This window comes from Camelina sativa, chromosome 3 (genome assembly GCF_000633955.1).
Source record: "Camelina sativa cultivar DH55 chromosome 3, Cs, whole genome shotgun sequence".
Taxonomy (NCBI): domain Eukaryota; kingdom Viridiplantae; phylum Streptophyta; class Magnoliopsida; order Brassicales; family Brassicaceae; genus Camelina; species Camelina sativa.
This window is the reverse complement of record NC_025687.1, coordinates 4,622,430-4,641,963: the sequence shown is the minus strand read 5'-3', so window position 1 is coordinate 4,641,963 and position 19,534 is coordinate 4,622,430. Positions and strand designations below refer to the sequence as shown.

The window sequence follows — 19,534 nt, the reverse complement described above, 5'->3', positions numbered from 1 at the left end:
TTTGCAAGCATCTCTGAGGTCGATGATAACATATAGAATATTGAAAGATAAGTGTTCAAAAGGATCATTCACATTTCTTTGATGAATCACATGGTTTCTCGATTGATACATCATCCTTTCTGATGATGGCAAGATGAAAGGTTATGAGTACAAAAGTTTAGAACGGATGTGTCACCAATAACGTAATTAAACTGTGCAGGCTTATATCACTGGAAAGTGGAAAGTGACTTGATATCCATGACGATAAAACTCGCCTCTGGTGATGGTTCCGGTTTTGTCGAAAGCAACCATCTTGATCTTGGCCAAGGTCCCAAGGTAATCAGCTCCTTTGATCAAAAGTCCTGATGTGGGGCTACCTTTTAGTGACTGCACAGAAAGTGGCTACTGGTGTAGAGAGGATAAGCCCACAAGGACAAGCACTTACTAATACAACTAGTGCTAAGTGATACCCATGTTTCGGGTTGTGAACCTTCAATGCGAGTGGTATAGCCGCAAAACAGATTGAGATCAGGATGATCGCTGCATATATATACAGAGGATGTTGTTAAGGAAGGGTTATAACCAGAGCACGATGTTTCATAGTCATATACAAACAAACAAGGTTCATATGGATCCACCTTGAGGTACAAGAACATTGAGAGAACGAAGGGTATTGGTAACCATTTTCTTCTTGGTGCCAGTGGGGAAATTAGCGACTTTCCAGAAATTTTGCGCTATCTTGATGAGCTCATCTCATGTAAGAATACGTTTTGTTTCTTTTCTCGTCGTTTCCTTCTTAACCATTCCCTCTTTGGCCTTTGCTTTAAACTCTTATTGTTTCCACAGCAAAACTTCCTACAACAAGACCATGCAAAAGAAAAGAAGAAAAAATAGACTAAGATTTCAAAATTATTAGATGAACATCATAAGTTTAGCAGTTTATAAGAGCCATTCTCGTAACTCTCACTTATAGTTTCGCAGTTTATAAGAGCCATTCTCGTAACTCTCACTTATAGTTTCGAACAATAGAAAATTCATTCAGGAGATAAATAATAGGGGTTACCTGATTAGCCTAACCATGGAGTGGCCCAGCTAAACCATTTAATGCAGCTGCAGAGGAGATATGGATCCGAAAGTGCACTCCCAACCTTCATGAAGAAACATAGTAAACCAAAAACAGAATCATCAGACATAAAAAACAATTGGAGTACAAACTAAAAGTGGAACACAATCATGTATCAGAGCTAAATCAATCACGTTCTGGTCCACCAAGATATTTACCCGTATCAACTGCATCAACAGTTGTAATGATTTAATGTACGTACTCTTCCACATAACGACGTTGGTCCATAAGCAAGCTGCAAATTGAAATCATCATCAGAAGACTTAAAAACATTATTCAGAAGACATATCTTAAGAGAAAGTTTATATCAAAGATCAGATGTAGGAAGCACCTTTAACAAATAATTGGTTTCCAAAATCAGACTGAGACCTGCAAAGACAAAACAAAGCAGAGTTATGTTACGAACAAACATCGAAAGTAAGTAAAATGTATCAAGACCACAAAAAAAACGAAGGGAGCCATCACACATGTCTACAAGAAACATTTGGAGTACTAACTAAAACTGGAAGTCTGGAACACTATCATGTATCAAGACCAAAATAAAACGAAGGGAGCCAACAAATCTCACGGTACGATGTAAACGCTTTTTGAGCAAGGGAGTCTTCCCTCAGTAGCTTATAGCTGTTTCCAAGATGATTTTGTCACCTTCTGCTAGCGCATCTTTTCCTACAAGCTGCATGCAAAACACAATGTGCAGGTCAAATAAAAGTCCTTTTAGAAAGAAATATGTGCTGTGCTAAGACTGATTATCTTCTGTAATGCAAGTCAAATTTAGATACCAAGACTATCGTTCAAAACCTAAAAATGTATTAGCTGAGACAAGAGGTCATTCGTCACGACATTGATACCAATACAAGAATAAGTGACACGTACCTGGAAATTTTCATTAAGATCGCCATCCCTCTGCAACACCTCTCTGGCCTTTATCACCAGTTAGACCTGACAGTCTGTTTAGATCCATCGTTGTTGCAGTTGTCAACTTGTCATACTTTCAGTAATCAATTTGAGGCCCAAGTATTGTCTGAAAATCAGGTCAGTCACCAGCTTATGAGATGAAAAAGAATGAGAGAAAACAAGATTGACATCTAACGTACCCATTCTGCAACGGTATGGCAGCATGCTCCTCATGGCCTAAAGAACCTGGCATGGTTTTGCTGCACGTAAAATACCAAAACAATTAGAAGGACAATGTGTATTCATGTTCAAAACACCAGGAAAAGTGTAAAATTCATTCCCCTAACCACTAAACTATGATTCTAAAGGCATAGGCAATAATAGTTTACCCAGAATTTGTGTATATCCTGAGCTTAAGGCCCTTGCTGTGAACATAATCCGCATGCGCTTTAATACTAGAAGGTAAAGTTGACTTCCTTGGCATCAGAGGTCCCTGGAAAGTAGAGTTGAGGAAGATAACATCAAGAAAAACTGCAGAACAAGAAATGAAACCAGGAATCAAAAACAAGTGTTTAATACCTTGTTGTCACGAGCAATTTCAGCCCAGCAATCACCTGAGGAACAAAATCAGGACTTCAGTACTGTGAAGAACAATATAAACTCATAAATCAAATAAAACAATTATATCACATTACCTTGGGCGTCATCAAACTTATGCCATGTCTCAGGAGCTGACCTCAGATAAGAGGAGTAATGACCAAAATATGCTATATTCCCAAGATGCTCCACAATGGCAGGAAGATGGTATTTTGTAGAAACCTGAAGAAACAAAATGATAACCAGTTAGGATGTTAAAACAAGATGATTTTATGGAACCAAAAGCTGGTCACTTACTTGGGAATCTTGGTTACCAGTGCTCATGTAAGGGGAGCAAGTCCAAAGTCGAAAGGGACCTCGACATGTTTGGACATATCTTTCCCATATATAACCACGTCAAGCTATAATGTACTCTTCCCCATATATAACCACGTCGGTTCATAAGCAAGCTGCAAAATGAAATCAAACATCAGAATACTTAAAAAACATTATTCATAAGACATATCTTAAGATAACGTTTTCAATCAAAGATCTGAAGTATGCTCTGCACCTTAAAACAAATAATTGGTTGCCAAAATGAGACGGTGACCTGCAAAGACAAAAGAAAGCAGAATTATTTTACAAACAAACATCGAAAGTAAGTAAAATTGAATCGATGATAAGACTGTTGTGGCATACATATTAGGAAGACTGTTGTCGATAAGAAGCTTCTGGAGCTCAAGAGAAATCTTTATAGCCTCTCATGATTTGGGATCTGTATAAAAAAATGATCAAAATCTTTGTAACCAATGTGAGAATCATTCAAGTACAAAAGTTTGTGGGTGTCAAAATTGAACAAACCTTAGTAACAGTTGGCATTCTGCAAAATAGGAACGGAGAGCGAACATAGTAGTAGTGATCTGCTGCGTTGTCTCCAAGCCATAGTTTAACCTGAAAAATATTAACATGTAATTAGAAGAAAAATTACCAAAGTGAATATTCAGAAACAAATAAAAGAGGTGTGTTTAGAGCAAGGAACCCATGAGAACGCTTGAGGACGATCAGTGAAAGCCATCACTGAGTGATAAAAGCATCATCCAAACCCTGAAATAACAAAAGCGACAAGTAAATATTAACATGTAATTAATTAGAAAAAGAAAAAAAACCACAGAACCAAAGTGAAAATTCCGAAACAAATAAAAGATATGTGTTTACAGCAAGGAACCCATGAGAACGCCGGAGGATGATCACTGACTGGTAAAAGCATCATCCAAAACCTGAAATAACAAAAAGGACAAGTAATGAGAAGAAGGAAAAACAGAGAACCAAAGTGAATATTCATAAGCAAATTGAGACGCGTTTAAGAACAAGGAACCTGTGGCCTGAAGACGTATCATGGAGAAGATGTTAGCACAGAGAAAAGGAGTGTTCATTTAGAGCCATAACTGATCGATAAAAGGCATCATCCAAAACCTGAAACAACATAAGGGAAGAGACAAGTAATTAGCATGAACATATATAAAGCAACCGATGCAATTTAGAAACCAAACCCTAGCAAAGAAAAACAAGCAAGTAGAAGCGGAAGAACACTAGCTGAAGATGTAGCCAAGGAGAAGAGTCTTCATCAAAGCCATCACTGATTCATCCAAAACCTGAAATAACAGAAGGACAAGTAAAATCGAATGAACATATATATTAAAGAAAGAAAAAGCACCGATGCAATTTAGAAAGCAAACCCTAGAATAGAAGAATAACATGAATTAGGGTGACAATGATCAATCAAAGTCATCACCGATCAATCAGAGCATAGTCCACAAATTTAAATCAACAAAACAAAACACGACAATTAAGTAACATTGTAAATTCAATTTAGAAACCCAAAGTGGAAATTAAGAAGCAGCTATAACGAAGCAGAGGAGGAATTGAGCGACAAAAGTTCATTAAAAAAAGAGAGAGCAAACCAGCGACCAATCATAGGCACCATCAACCACAAGCTACTAACAACAGAAGAAGAGACAAGTAAAAATAAGATTTAGAAATCAAAACCATAGGAGAAGTGAAGATTCAGAAGAGGAACGCATTATTTCATATGGTATGCAACAACATAGTTTAACTTGTTACCTGTTCGGCCAGCTTGTAGCTGTGAGTTCGCATATACTCCATTCCAGTGTAAAAAGTTGGCAAATGACACCTAGAACAAGATAATATCAAGATTCAACCTGCAAAAACACATTTTGTCGACGTTATCAGACGACTTCTACAATGCTTTAGGGCTAAGTATGTATCATTTTGGACACAAGGTTACAGATTTTAGCTTTAAAGATAACAAGAGTAACATGATGATTACCCTGACAATAGCCTAGCGGGAGCGAGATAGGCAGCCATGGCTTGGTCACCCTCCTCTTGGGCGGAAAAATAATTACCAAAACCTATCCAGGCAATAGAATCTGGAAACACACAATAAAACGCATCAAAGAATCTGGAAAACACAATAAGACACAGAACAGAGGTAATTGTGGTTGTAACATGGAAGTCATTTGAGAAATAGAACAGAGGTAAAGAAGGGAGCACTTCACAGAGAAAAAAAAAACCCACCATCATAAGCATGATGTAACATGAGAAACCAACAGAGATATAGGGCAAGAGACCAGATAGTTACCTGATGCTTATCTCTTGTAGAACCTTGAATATAACAAACAACAGGGTATTAGGCTTGAAACGTAGATGCTAGCTCACTAGGAAGATCAGGGACATTACTGTTAACCTGCAAATTTCAAAAACATAGCAAAAACGCACCATCACAAGTATGATGTAACATGAGAAACCAACAGAGATATAGGGCAAGACACCAGTTAGTAACCTGATGTTTCTCTCTTCGAACCCTCCCACACATTAATCCCATAGCCTGGACGGTCTGCATCAAAGAGACATAGGTATTTAATTTCACTTATATAGAAGGAAAGAAAAAAAATCGGTTAAGAGGAAGAACACTACCTGAAGATATAGCGCAGAGAAGACAACAGTCCATCAGAACCATCACCGACCGAGCAAAGTATCCTCCACAATCTAAAATAACAGATCCAAGAGGTAAAGATCAAATGAACATAAGAATATGATCAAACACTAGAAATAGGTGCAGCATGATAGATACATAGGAAAAAGGGGAAAGAGACCAGTTAGTAACCTGTTTCGAAGATGATTTTGTCACCTTCTGCTAGCACATCATTTCCTACAAGGTGCATGCAAAACACAATGTGTAGGTCAAATAAATTCCTTTCAGAAAGAATTATGTGTTAAGACTGATTTTATTCTTTAACTGAAGTCAAGTTTAGATGCCAAGATTATCGTTCAAAACCTTAAAATGTATATCCCTGAGACAAGAGGTCATTAGTCACGACATTGATACCAATACAAGGATAAGTTACACGTACCTGGACAATTTCATTAAGATCGTCTTCCCTCTGCAACAACTCTCACAGAAAGATCCCAATGCCTGAAGAAAAGGAAAAAAAAAGAAGCCAATTTTATATACAAGAATTCGAGATAGTAAACCAAGACATGTTTAAACTGAGAATATGTAAGCATACCGTTGAATACTTTTGAGTAGGAAATCAACCAATTAATAGAGGGAAAATGTTTTTTCTGGGATAGCTTTTTGTCCAAACCCCAGAAGACCTGTAGAAGAAAAGGCAAACATAAACGGTGCTAAAATACGAGTCTGCGATAGTTCTAAAACAACACACAATCTGATTTATCTCAATCGAGTACATGTACAATGGAAGATAGGGAAGCAACCATGAAAGACATAATTACCTGCACAATACTAAAAGGGTTGCAGAGGTGACAGGATCTGAAAAGTCTCCTCTAGGAGGTGAAACTGCATCAACTATTGTAACACTTCCATCACGTTCTGGTCCACCCAAGACATTTTACCTTACTAGCATCAACAGTTGTAATGATTAAATAATATACTCTTCTGAGAGACAAACAAAGAAGACCAAAAATATAGATTCGTGTTAGTAAATAAGAAGTGGGGGAAAAGGACAAAAATAAAACAGAGGAAACGAGAGTGACAAGGATGAACCAAACCATCACCGACAGATTTTAGCAGCCTCCTCCTCAATCACCAATCAATCATAGCACTATCCTCCACAATCTGAAACAATAAAAGAAGGAAAAGTGAATAACATGGAATATAAAAGTGAAAATTCAGAAGCGAATACTAAGTTCAGGCAAACTTACTTCTCTGTATTGCTGCAGGGAACAATTGTTGAGACATTATGACAAGCTAGTCTAGAGCGTATTTGACAATCCTTGAGGCTGATGCAACAAAAAAACATGCATACCAAAGTTAAATAGAGACAAGAGATAAAGAAATAAGCAGACATACATACTAAGCACGTCTCATATAACTACCAACTTACCCCCTCCTTATTGCTGCAGGGAACAATTGTTGGTTTTGGCACCACCACCTGAGAGAAAAACAAAGAAGACCAAAAATATAAAATTCGTATTAGTAAATAAGAAGTGGGGGAGAAAGGCCAAAATTCAAACAGAGAAAACGATAGTGACAAGAATGAATCAAACCATCAGTGACAGATTTTAGCAGCCTCTTCTTCAATCACCAATCGATCATAGTATCCTCCTCCTCTTCCACAATCTGAAACAATAAAAGAAGGAGAAGTGAATAACATGGAATATAAAGTGAAAAGTTCAGAAGCGAATACTAAGTTCAGGCAAACTTACCCCTCCATATTGCTGCAGGGAACCATTGTTGTGACATTGAGAAGCTAGTCTACAGCGTACTTGACAATCCTTGAAGCTGATGCAACAAAAAATCATGCATACCAAAGTTAACTAGAGAAAAAAAATAAAGAAATAAGCAGACATATATAATAAGCACACCTCATATAACTGCAAACTTACCTCCTCCATACTGCTGCAGGGAACAATTGTTGTGATCCTTTCACATTATGACATGTTGTTGGTTTTTGCACCACCTCCTGAGAGTAAAAGAAGACCAAAAGTCGTGTTAGTACATATGAAATGGGGAAACAAGGACAAAAATCAAACAGAGAAAACGAGAGTGACAAGGATGAATCAAACGATCACCGACAGATTTTAGTAGCCTCCTCCTCAATCACCAATCGATCATAGTGTTATCCTCCACAATCTGTAACAATAAAAGAAGGAGAAGTGAATAACATGGAATATAAAACTAAAATAATCAGAAGCGAATACTAAGTTTAGGCAAACTTACCCCTCCATATTGCTGCAGGGAACCATTGTTGTGACATTATGACAAGCTAGTCTAGAGCGTATTTGACAATCTTTGAGGTTGATGCAACCAAAAAACATGCATACCAAAGTTAACTAGAGACGAGATAAAAAAATAAGCAGACATATATAATAAGCACTTCTCATATAACTGCAAACTTACCCCCTCCATATTGCTGCAGGGAACAATTGTTGCGATCCTTTCACATTATGCCAAGCTGTTGGTTTTTCACCAGCTCCTGAGAAAAAAACAAAGAATACCAAAAATAAAAAGTCGTGTTAGTAAATAAGAAGTGGGTAAAAAGGACAAAAATTAAACAGAGAAAACGAGAGTGAGAACCGATCACCGACAGATTTTAGCAGCCTCTTCCTCAATCACCAATCGATCATAGTATCCTCCTCTACAATCTGAAACAATAAAAGGAGGAAAAAAATTCAGAAGCAAATACTAAGTTTAGGTCAACGTAGAAGCCAAAACCAATTTAGAAATCAAACTCTAGAAGATGAGAATTCAGAGTCGAAAGCCATAACTGGATTATAACACGCTTCCAAAAACACCTGCGAAGAAGATAGAAGAAACGTGTAAGTAAATAAACAAAGAAAAAAAACCAACACGCTATATGAGAAAGTGAGCAGGGAAAACCTAAGCAAAACAGAACAAATCTTTATACCAGAAACCATAAATGGTCTTGCGCTTTAGCAAGTCATCATCATCATCTCCACCAATGCCTTTTTCTGGTAGTCCTGAGCAAATATGACAATCCTTGAGGCTGATGCAACAAAAAAAAAAAACATGTATAGCAAAGTTAGCAAGAGACAAGAGATAAAGAAATAACCAGACATATACAATAAGCACGCCTCATGACTGCAAAAATTACCCCATCCATATTGCTGAGGGAAAAATTGTTGTGATCCTTTGACAACATCCATAAATTACAGTGGTGCAAATCTATACCTCCAGATGTATGTTTCTCTTTTTATCATTCAAGTTTTGAGAGGCTGTTTGTAGTCACTGACAGAAGCTGCAGAGGAGAAATAGCATCAGAACAACACTAAAGAATCATTATCAAAAAAATTCTCATATGAAATGTGAAAAAATCACCAATAAACAAGAGACAAAGTAATAGAAATAAGCAGAGATAAGCATGTCACATGACTGCAAACTTACCCCGCCCATATTGCTGCTTGTTGGTTTTTTTAACTCCTGATAGAAGCATTGTTGTGATCCTTTGACAAGCTGTTGAGGAGTAACTCCAAAAGAATACCTGCATCAATGAGAGAGAGAGAAGATATCACTGATTAGAGAGAGCAATAAAATGAAATAAAAATCCAACAGAGGAAACGAGTGAAAAAGATGAATCAAACCATCACAGGAATATCTTAGTAGCCTCCTCCTCAATCACCAATTGATCATAGTATTATCCTCCACAATCTGGATTGCGCTTTTAGAAAGTGATCATTTATGTCCAGTGATACCTTTCTCTGGTAGTCTTGAGCAAATATGAGAATCCTTGAGGCTGATGCAACAAAAAAAGAAAAAGAAAACATGCAGACCAAGTTAACTAGAGACAAGTGATAAAAACTAAACCAAACATATATTTAAGCAAGTCTCATGAGTGCAAACTTATCGACTCCATATCGGTGCAGGGAGCCACTGCTATGATCGTTTGACATTATGACAAGATGTTGAGGAGTAATTCCAAAACCCTCCGGCAGAACCATTGTTGTGACATTATTGACAGAAGCTGTTCAAAACAAAGAAGATCAAAAATATAAAAATTCGTGTTAGTAAATAAGAAGTGGGGGGAAAAATAAAAGGGACCAAAACAACACAGAGAAAACGAGAGAGTGACAAAGGATGAATCAAACAAACCATCACCGATAGATTTTAGTAGCCTCCCTTTTTCCTCAATCACCAATCGATCATAGAGTGTCACCCTCCACCACAATCTGAAACCATATTAAAAGAAGGAGAAGTGAATTAACAGATATGGAATATAAAAGTGAAAAAAATTCAGAAGCTAATACTAAGTTCAGGATCAACGTGACGAGAAGTTAAAAAAAAAAAAAGCAAAACAAATTTAGAAATCAAACCCCTAGAATTACAAGTTGAGATTTCAGAGTCGAAAGGCCATTAACTGGATCATAAATCATACGCTTCCAAACAAAAAACACCTGCGAAGAAGACAAACGAAGAAACGTGTGTAAGTAAATAAACAAAGAAACAAGCACGCCAGTGTGAAATTTATTGTTAAGTAATTTAAGAAAGTCTCTTCCCTAATTCTACAATCTGATTTTTTTTTTTTAAAAAAAAAAATCGAACCCTAGAAGACAGAGCAATTCAGAATCCAAAGCGAATAATTCGTTTCCAAAAAAAGAAAAACAACGAGAAAGAGAAGCCTTAAGAGGAAGAACACTACCTCCTGAAGATGATGTAGCCACGGAAAAGACATAAAAAACGATCCATCACTATTGGTGCGGGATTCAGCACCCCCGACATACCGAGCTAAATCAGAAATACTAATTGATTAGTTAACCGGAAAACCGGTTAAGGGCTCGATTAGGTCAACAAGAAGTCAGTTCGGCCAAAGTGTAGCCTTGAAGAAGAAGAAGTCGACTTCCACTTTGGCACGGCGGCCGACTGAAGCAATGAAGCAGTTTTCCATATCTCACTTCGTCCGATAAGGAAAGTTAATATATTGTAATCTTAGAACATGTATAAAGAAGGAGAGACTTCTCCATTCTAAGGCATCCAGAATAAAATACAATAATCGAGTTCTCCTCTTGTTCAGAGCAATAAACCCTAATTCCTTTGAGTTCTACTTCTTTACTTTCAATCTGAGGGCTTAGATCTATTTTCTAGAGAGATAACTCTATTGAATTTGTTTCCCTCCTTAAACAAATTCATTGTGGAAACCTAGTTTCTACAATTGGCGTCGTCTGTGGGGACGCAAATCGTCTCTAGAAAACTTACTCTCTAGCCCTACAATAATGTCTTCCATCATCAACGAGATCCCGAAGCAAACTGCACAACCTCCAGCATGCTCGATCTCACAGGTATCGCATCCACTTAGGATAACGTCGCAACACGAGGTGGCGTTTCGACCAGGCCGGCCATCGCCGTGTACTCTCGTCAGCGCGTCAACGCAACGACAAACCAGGCCGAAACCTCCACCGAACTCCCAATCGGGATCAGATCCGAAGGGGAGACCAGCCAGGAAGCGGGGCGAACTCAAGTAGAGCTAGTCAACCTCGACACAGAGCTCACCGATGAACAACACCGTAACGAGGAGGATGCGCGCGTCACGGAGCAGCAGCTCGACGCACAGAACGGGAACCTCCCTGTTCATGCCACACCGGCGGTCCAGAACCCGCAGGTCATCTCCATGGAGGACTTCAAGATCTTGTTCGGCTCCAGGACGAAAGAGATTTACCAGATGATTTCCGATACCAATCGCAGGGTCGACGCCGTAGTAACCCAGACAACCCCATCGCAAGTCTCTGCCGGACAATCACCAAACTTGGGCGGTCTCACTCGTCGTCTCGACTTTTCGGACGCACAATACGAGAGGAGGAATCCTCCCCCTCACACCACGTCGAGTATTCGACCGACGAATCCGAATTCGCGGATACACGAGAGCTCGGGCGCCCCGGTCGCCCGCCTCACAAACCCCAGACCTTGCTTCGAACTCGAAGAAATCAAGTCGCAGATTAGCGGCATGAACACACTCCTCCATCGGGCTATCAGCACAGCTCCGGAGATTGATAGAATTGTCAAGGTGACTCGGCAGTCGCCCTTCACTCAACAGATAACGCGAGCTGCCGTACCGAACGTCAAGCTGAAGCTTCCAATCTACCAGGGAGACAAAGATCCGGTCCAGTTGATGACGTCCTTCATGGCAACCATGTCCAAAGCACGATTCACCGACGAACAGAGGGACGCCGGTTGCTGTCAGCTATTCGTCGATGCCTTTCCGGCCCTGCCTTGGTATGGTTCACAAGGCTCGAGCCGAACTCAATCGACAACTTCGACCAGTTGTCCAAGGCTTTCCTCAAGAATTACCGAATCCTCATCGAACGAGGCGTGACAAGTTCGGATCTCTGGGAGATGGCCCAAGAACGAGGAGAGCCCATCGCCAGTTTCTTGAACAGATTCAAGGAGAAGCTAACAAAGGTGAACGTCCCGGAGGATGCTGCAATGGCAGCCTTCAGGAAGGGCCTGATCCCTGGATCACCATTACGAAAGGACCTCAATATCCGGGAACCCAAGGACCTTGATGACACACTGCATCGAGCTTCCAGATTCGCGCTCGATGAGGAGGAAGAGGCCCAAATAGCCGCGAAAACTCACGACGAACAATCGTCGCATCCCCCCAAGGCTAAAAACTGGGTGGAACATCACGAACCCCGCAAGCACCACAAACCTCAGGATCGAAAAAAGGGCATCATCCACGCAGTCTCCAGGGCGGAAGAACAAGACAAGCAGCCGTCTGACCCGAAGGAACTTTACTGCGACTTTCACATGACCCCCGGTCACTCCTCACATGAGTGCGTCCACCTGAAGAATTATTTGTACGGGAAGTATCTCTCTGGCGAAGTCGAAACTGTCTTTCAGCCAAAAAGCGTTCGCGGAGGCAGAGGTCGCCGTGGGGGATGGCGTAGCGGACGATCTAATGGAGGCTGCGGTGCGGGTGGCGGACGAGGCTACAACGCACCACCTAACGCAGTCCAACAGCCGGTCAACCAAGCGTTCGTGAACCTCCAAGAGGAGGCGCCCCAAGCATACGAACTGCCCGGCCCTCCCAAGCGGCAGAGGGGGCAAAACCCAGAGCGGGCCAATTCCCCTCCCCGAGGACGAATAACCATGATACTTGGCCCACCGGAGGACTGCGCAGACTCCGTCCGCGCGTTAAAGAAGAGGGCACGACAAGTTTGCACCCTTCGAACAGCTCCGAGCGAACCTTCACTCTGTTCGGACCCGATATCATTCACTTTGAAGGATGCTAAAGGAATCCAACATCCCCATTCGGACCATTTGGTTATCGAGGTCACAATGGGCGATTTCAACGTCGAACGAGTCCTGATCGACACCGGGAGCACCGTCAACGTACTATGCTGGCAAACGTTAGAAAAAATGGGCGTCACACCAGACCAACTGAAACCCGAAACTCGAACGCTGACGGGCTATGATGGGGTCGCTAAGATGTCAATGGGCGACGTAAAGCTACAAGTACGAGCTGGCGGAGTGACCCGGAAGACTAAGTTCGCAGTCATTGATGCACCTCCGATCTACAACGCCATTTTAGGGGTACCATGGATATATTCGATGCAGGTCGTGCCATCGACCTATCACCTCTGCCTCAAATTCCCGACCACCACAGGAATTTGGACACTTTATGGCGACCAAAGGGTAGCCCGAGTGTGCTCTGTTATCGAAAAAAAGCAGAGGACGGCGGAGAACGCATAGCAATTACAGAGCGGGGACCATCTTACCGGTCCCCACAAGCCGGAGCGGGATCGCCTCAAGTCTCCGGAGTGTCGAATCATACAGGCAAATATAGACCCCTTCGACCCCTCGCGGACCGTCGGCATCGGGTCCGAACTCGACGAACTCATAAAGACAAAGCTGATCGCTTTTCTGCAATCTCAAGCTTCCACATTCGCCTGGTCAACAAAAGATATGGTCGGGATAAGCCCCAAAGTCATGTGCCATAGGCTCAACATCGATCCCACATTCAAGCCGGTCAGACAGAAACGCAGGCGTTTGGGCCCGGATCGAGCCAAGGCGGTCCAAGACGAAGTCGAACGACTACTCAAGGCAGATCAAATAGTGGAAGTCCAGTACCCTGATTGGTTGGCTAACCTGGTGGTGGTCAAAAAGAAAAACGGCAAGTGGAGAGTCTGCGTGGACTTCACCGATCTCAACAAAGCATGTCCTAAGGACAGCTTCCTTCTGCCGCACATAGACCGTCTCGTCAAAGCTACGGCCGGCAACCAATTGCTTTCATTTATGGATGCATTCTCAGGGTACAACCAGATCGCCAGGGGTCCGGCCGACCGCGAGAAAACGGAAGGTGATGCCGTTCGGATTGAAAAACACCGGAGCAACCTACCAGCGATTGGTAAACATGATGTTCGCAGATCTGCTCGGCAAAACTATGGAGGTCTATATAGACGATATGCTGGTCAAGTCTTTGATCGCAGAACAGCACGTCCAACATAAATTCCAAATGAAATTAAACCCAACAAAATGTACGTTCGGAGTAACCTCCGGAGAATTCTTGGGGTACATCGTCACTGAACGGGGAATAGAGGCGAATACTAAACAGATTGAAGCCATCCTGGGACTATCGTCACCGACCAACAAGCGAGAAGTACAACGCCTGACTGGCCGGATCGCCGCTCTGAATCGTTTCATCGCCCGATCGACGGACAAGTGCCTCCCCTTTTACCAATTGCGTCGCGGAAATAAAGATTTTCATTGGGACGAGGAATGCGAGGTTGCCTTTCGTCAGCTAAAGGTGTATCTGACTTGCCATCCAGTGTTAGTCAAACTGGAAGACGGCGAGGCGATGTACCTCTACGTCTCGGTTTCAAGTTCGGCAGTCAGCGGAGATCAAAAGCCCATCTTCTATACGAGCAAAGCACTTAACGACGCGGAATCACGATACCCCACGCTGGAAAAACTGGCCCTTGGGGTGATCATCGCAGCACGGAAACTACGCTCCTATTTTCAGTCGCACTCTATCATCGTGCTTACTGACCAACCACTCCGAACCGTCCTCCATAGCCCTCTCTAATCCGGACGCATGGCNAGCGGACGATCTAATGGAGGCTGCGGTGCGGGTGGCGGACGAGGCTACAACGCACCACCTAACGCAGTCCAACAGCCGGTCAACCAAGCATTCGTGAACCTCCAAGAGGAGACGCCCCAAGCACACGAACTGCTCGGCCCTCCCAAGCGGCAGAGGGGGCAAAACCCGAAGCGGGCCAATTCCCCTCCCCGAGGACGAATAACCATGATACTTGGCCCACCGGAGGACTGCGCAGACTCCGTCCGCGCATTAAAGAAGAGAGCACGACAAGTTTGCACCCTTCGAACAGCTCCGAGCGAACCTTCACTCTGTTCGGACCCGATATCATTCACTTCGGAGGATGCTAAAGGAATCCAACATCCCCATTCGGACCCTTTGGTTATCGAGGTCACAATGGGCGACTTCAACGTCGAACGAGTCCTGATCGACACCGGGAGCACCGTCAACGTACTATGCTGGCAAACGTTAGAAAAAATGGGCGTCACACCAGACCAACTGAAACCCGAAACTCGAACGCTGACGGGCTATGATGGGGTCGCTAAGATGTCAATGGGCGACGTAAAACTACAAGTACGAGCTGGCGGAGTGACCCGGAAGACTAAGTTCGCAGTCATTGATGCACCTCCGATCTACAACGCCATTTTGGGGGTACCGTGGATATATTCGATGCAGGCCGTACCATCGACCTATCACCTCTGCCTCAAATTCCCGACCACCACAGGAATTTGCACACTTTATGGCGACCAAAGGATAGCCCGAGTGTGCTCTGTTATCGAAAAAAAGCAGAGAACGGCGGAGAACGCATAGCAATTACAGAGCGGGGACCATCTTACCGGTCCCCACAAGCCGGAGCGGGATCGCCTCAAGTCTCCGGAGTGTCGAATCATACATGCTAATATAGACCCCTCCGACCCCTCGCGAACTGTCGGCATCGGGTCCGAACTCGACGAACGCATAAAGACAAAGCTGATCGCTTTTCTGCAGTCTCGAGCTTCCACATTCGTCTGGTCAACAAAAGATATGGTCGGGATAAGCCCCGAAATCATGTGCCATAGGCTCAACATCGACCCCACATTCAAGCCGGTCAAACAGAAACGCAGGCGTTTGGGCCCGGATCGAGCCAAGGCGGTCCAAGACGAAGTCGAACGACTACTCAAGGCAGATCAAATAGTGGAAGTCCAGTACCCTGATTGGTTGGCTAACCCGGTGGTGGTCAAAAAGAAAAACGGCAACTGGAGAGTCTGCGTGGACTTCACCGATCTCAACAAAGCATGTCCTAAGGACAGCTTCCCTCTGCCGTACATAGACCGTCTCGTCAAAGCTACGGCCGGCAACCAATTGCTTTCATTTATGGATGCATTCTCAGGGTACAACCAGATCGCCAGGGGTCCGGCCGACCGCGAGAAAACGGAAGGTGATGCCGTTCGGATTGAAAAACGCCGGAGCAACCTACCAGCGATTGGTAAACATGATGTTCGCAGATCTGCTCGGCAAAACTATGGAGGTCTATATAGACGATATGCTGGTCAAGTCTTTGATCGCAGAACAACACGTCCAACATCTGACGGAGTGTTTTGACATCTTGGATCAATTCCAAATGAAATTAAACCCAACGAAATGTACGTTCGGAGTAACCTCCGGAGAATTCTTGGGGTACATCGTCACTGAACGGGGAATAGAGGCGAATCCTAAACAGATTGAAGCCATCCTGGGACTATCGTCACCGACCAACAAGCGAGAAGTACAACGCCTGACTGGCCGGATCGCCGCTCTGAATCGTTTCATCGCCCGATCGACGGACAAGTGCCTCCCCTTTTACCAATTGCGTCGCGGAAATAAAGATTTTCATTGGGACGAGGAATGCGAGGTTGCCTTTCGTCAGCTAAAGGTGTATCTGACTTGCCATCCAGTGTTAGTCAAACTGGAAGACGGCGAGGCGATGTACCTCTACGTCTCGGTTTCAAGTTCGGCAGTCAGCGGAGATCAAAAGCCCATCTTCTATACGAGCAAAGCACTTAACGACGCGGAATCACGATACCCCACGCTGGAAAAACTGGCCCTTGGGGTGATCATCGCAGCACGGAAACTACGCTCCTATTTTCAGTCGCACTCTATCATCGTGCTTACTGACCAACCACTCCGAACCGTCCTCCATAGCCCTCTCTAATCCGGACGCATGGCGAAGTGGGCAGTCGAACTTAGCGAGTACGATATCGAGTACCGTTTTCGACCAAGTCTGAAGTCGCAAGTTCTGGTTGACTTCATCACCGAACTATCGCCCGAGCTCGACGACCCCACCCCCGCGGTGGAGCAATAGAAAATGTTCGTCGACGGTTCGTCAACGAGTCACGGCTCTGGGGTGGGACTCATCCTCCGATCCCCCACCGATGAAATCCTTGAGCAGGCACTGAAGCTCAACTTCAAAGCGTCGAACAACGAAACCGAATACGAGGCCGTTCTCGCAGGACTCCGTTTAGCCCGGGGACTTGGAGTCAAACACCTGCAGGTCTTCTTCTACTCCCAACTCGTAGTCAGCCAATTCAGCGGAGAGTTCGACGCCAAAAACAAGCGAATGGGAGCATATCGACAGTTGGTCCACACGTTATCCGGAGAATTTGCATCTTTTTCTCTGACAAAGGTCCCACGGAACGAGAATGCATCAGTCGACGCCCTCGCAGCCCTGGTAAACCGCTCCGACCCCGAGTTATGATGTACCATTCCAATTGAATGCATCGATGCTCCCAGCATTGATCCGGACAGCCAGATTGCCGTCATCAACGATGACTCAGTCCCGATGGAAGTCGATGAGCCAATAGAAGATATGACGGACGTCGCCAAACCTCCGGAGGATTGGCAACTTGAGATCAAACTTTATATCTCCGATGGTATCGTCCCGACAGACCGATGGGCAGCTCGACGACTGAAGGCCCGAAGTGCCAGGTACATCCTTTTGGACGGTGAGCTGTTTCGCCGAAGTGCGTCAGGAGTATTCCTTACCTGCATTACCCGGGACGAAGCCGAACGCATCATGATGGAGGTGCATGAAGGCGAGGGCGGCAACCATTCTGGCGGACGCGCACTCTCTCTTAAAATCAAAAAGAATGGTCACTATTGGCCTACCATGATGGCCGATTGCGAAACTTTCGCGGCCAATTGCGAAACTTGTCAGCGCCATGGACCAATGCGGCACGTCCCGCCCGAACTGCTAAATACCGTGACAGCTCCATACCCTTTTATGCGTTGGGCCATGGACGCCATAGGACCTTTGCCGGCGTCCAAGTCCAAGAAGTATGTCCTGGTGCTGACCGATTACTTCACCAAGTGGGTGGAGGCAGAATCTTTCACGAGGATCCAATCCCTAGACGTGACCAACTTCATGTGGAAGAACATCATATGTCGCCACGGACTTCCGCACGAGATTGTCACTGACAACGGCACCCAATTCACCTCGATGATCACCAGACGCTTCCTGTCGAAGTGGCAAATCCGTCTCAGCACTTCCACTCCTCGGTACCCGCAAGGTAATGGTCAAGCTAAAGCCACGAATAAGTCGATCGTCGACGGACTTAAGAAACGACTCGGTCGAAGGAAGGAAGCATGGGCGGACCACTTGGACGGTGTACTATGGTCATATCGCACAACCCCGCGGCGAAGCACAGGACAGTCCCCCTTCTCTCTCGCATATGATCTCGAAGCACTTGCCCCGGCCGAAGCAGGAGTCCCGACACTTCGCCATACTATGATGGTCGATAATCCCGAACTCAATGACAAAATGCTGATCGACCACAACGACCTTGCCGAGGAGTTGCACGATAAAGCTCTAGTTCGAGTGCAACATTACCAAGACGCAGCAGCTCGATACTATAATAAGACTGTTCATCAGCGGCGTTTCAACGAAGGCGATCTAGTTCTGAGAGAAGTTTTCGAGAACACCAAGGAAGTAAGCGCCGGTAAGCTCGGCGCTCGATGGAAGGGTCCATACCTCGTGTCTAGAGCGGTTCGTCCAGCCGTCTACGAACTCGTAACCATGGCCGGGGAACTGATCAAAAACTCGTGGAACGCAGCCCACTTGAAACGTTATTACAGCTAAGTCGCTGTTACGATCCTACCCAGGAGTTTTCGGGACTCCGAACTCCATTTATCTTTCTTTTGTAGTACGAACTACGGTTGGCTTGATCACCACTTCGGGGTACGTAGGCAATTCCTTATCTTTTAAAGATGAAGCGAATGCAGCTAATATATTAATAAAGTTTTTTCCGGTTAAAAAACTTCTTCTTATTTTCGAATACATTCAGTTCGGCGGCAAGCTGATGTATGAAATATCGACCATGGATTTGATTTATCTTACACGGTTTGATAATTCCAATTAAAATAAAGTTTTTCTAACTAAGTCAATCCCCATTACATGCTTTGGAGCGATGACCAACACAAAAAAAGAAAATAGAGAAAAGAGACGCAAAGGGGGAAAATCCCTTCAACGACTGAGTTCTCCTAAAAAAAAAAAAAAAAAAAANTCTGCGTTCGGAACTGTCAGGGTTTCGCCGTCACTATCTGGGGCGGTCCAGTAGACGAAGTGGAGGCCGCGGACCTGACAGATCGTCTACCAGCGGTTCCTCTATTGTTACCTTATCCAGTTCGCTTCGCCAGAACTGACGAGCTTGTCTTAGGGTCTCCAGTCTCTCCCTCGGAACTTCAACGCCTCCTGACACCAAGTCTTCCAGGAAGGCACACGGGCCCTCGACCAGGTGCCTCTCACGGAAAATCGGGCCAGCCGACTCCAAGAAATTGGCGTACCGCCTTAACCTTTCTACGGAAGCCCGGTAGGCCCAGATATCCACAGTGAACGAGTGCGCAGTATCTTCGAGGGGCT

General features: G+C 44.1%; 2 protein-coding genes and 2 long non-coding RNA genes across 23 annotated transcripts; 2 read left to right on the top strand and 2 right to left on the bottom strand.

The window, feature by feature from the left end:
- On the bottom strand, window positions 49–10,255 carry LOC104769159. 20 transcript variants are annotated; one of them, XR_002037452.1, is made up of 35 exons: window positions 9,944–10,255; window positions 9,723–9,799; window positions 9,474–9,594; window positions 9,215–9,366; window positions 9,018–9,114; window positions 8,728–8,871; window positions 8,521–8,619; window positions 8,381–8,407; window positions 8,197–8,257; window positions 8,013–8,088; window positions 7,833–7,902; window positions 7,689–7,745; window positions 7,499–7,575; window positions 7,319–7,394; window positions 7,160–7,232; window positions 6,997–7,044; window positions 6,815–6,892; window positions 6,662–6,728; window positions 6,386–6,548; window positions 6,160–6,247; window positions 6,004–6,065; window positions 5,757–5,801; window positions 5,567–5,638; window positions 5,433–5,486; window positions 5,232–5,336; window positions 4,920–5,019; window positions 4,694–4,791; window positions 4,123–4,224; window positions 3,948–4,045; window positions 3,788–3,849; window positions 3,612–3,676; window positions 3,434–3,523; window positions 3,272–3,347; window positions 3,144–3,182; window positions 2,913–3,042 (listed from the first exon to the last, which is right to left on the bottom strand). It is a non-coding gene; the product is annotated as an uncharacterized LOC104769159 (long non-coding RNA). The 20 variants fall into 20 exon arrangements; XR_002037453.1 differs by having other exon boundaries at window positions 7,685–7,745; window positions 8,201–8,257; XR_002037451.1 differs by having other exon boundaries at window positions 6,657–6,728; window positions 8,201–8,257.
- LOC104769232 lies at window positions 1,999–2,416 on the bottom strand. Its single transcript, XR_764350.1, has 3 exons — window positions 2,386–2,416; window positions 2,197–2,256; window positions 1,999–2,090 (listed from the first exon to the last, which is right to left on the bottom strand). It is a non-coding gene; the product is annotated as an uncharacterized LOC104769232 (long non-coding RNA).
- LOC104778664 lies at window positions 11,958–13,316 on the top strand. Its single transcript, XM_010503114.1, has one exon. It carries the CDS (start codon window positions 11,958–11,960, stop codon window positions 13,314–13,316), a length of 1,359 nt encoding a protein of 452 aa, XP_010501416.1.
- On the top strand, window positions 14,659–15,471 carry LOC104778663. The gene has a single exon (XM_010503113.1). It carries the CDS (start codon window positions 14,659–14,661, stop codon window positions 15,469–15,471), a length of 813 nt encoding a protein of 270 aa, XP_010501415.1.

What these genes read in the sequence shown, in the direction of transcription:
- LOC104778664 (XM_010503114.1), top strand. Translation starts at nt 11,958, where the DNA reads ATGGCCCAAGAACGAGGAGAGCCCATCGCCAGTTTCTTGAACAGATTC.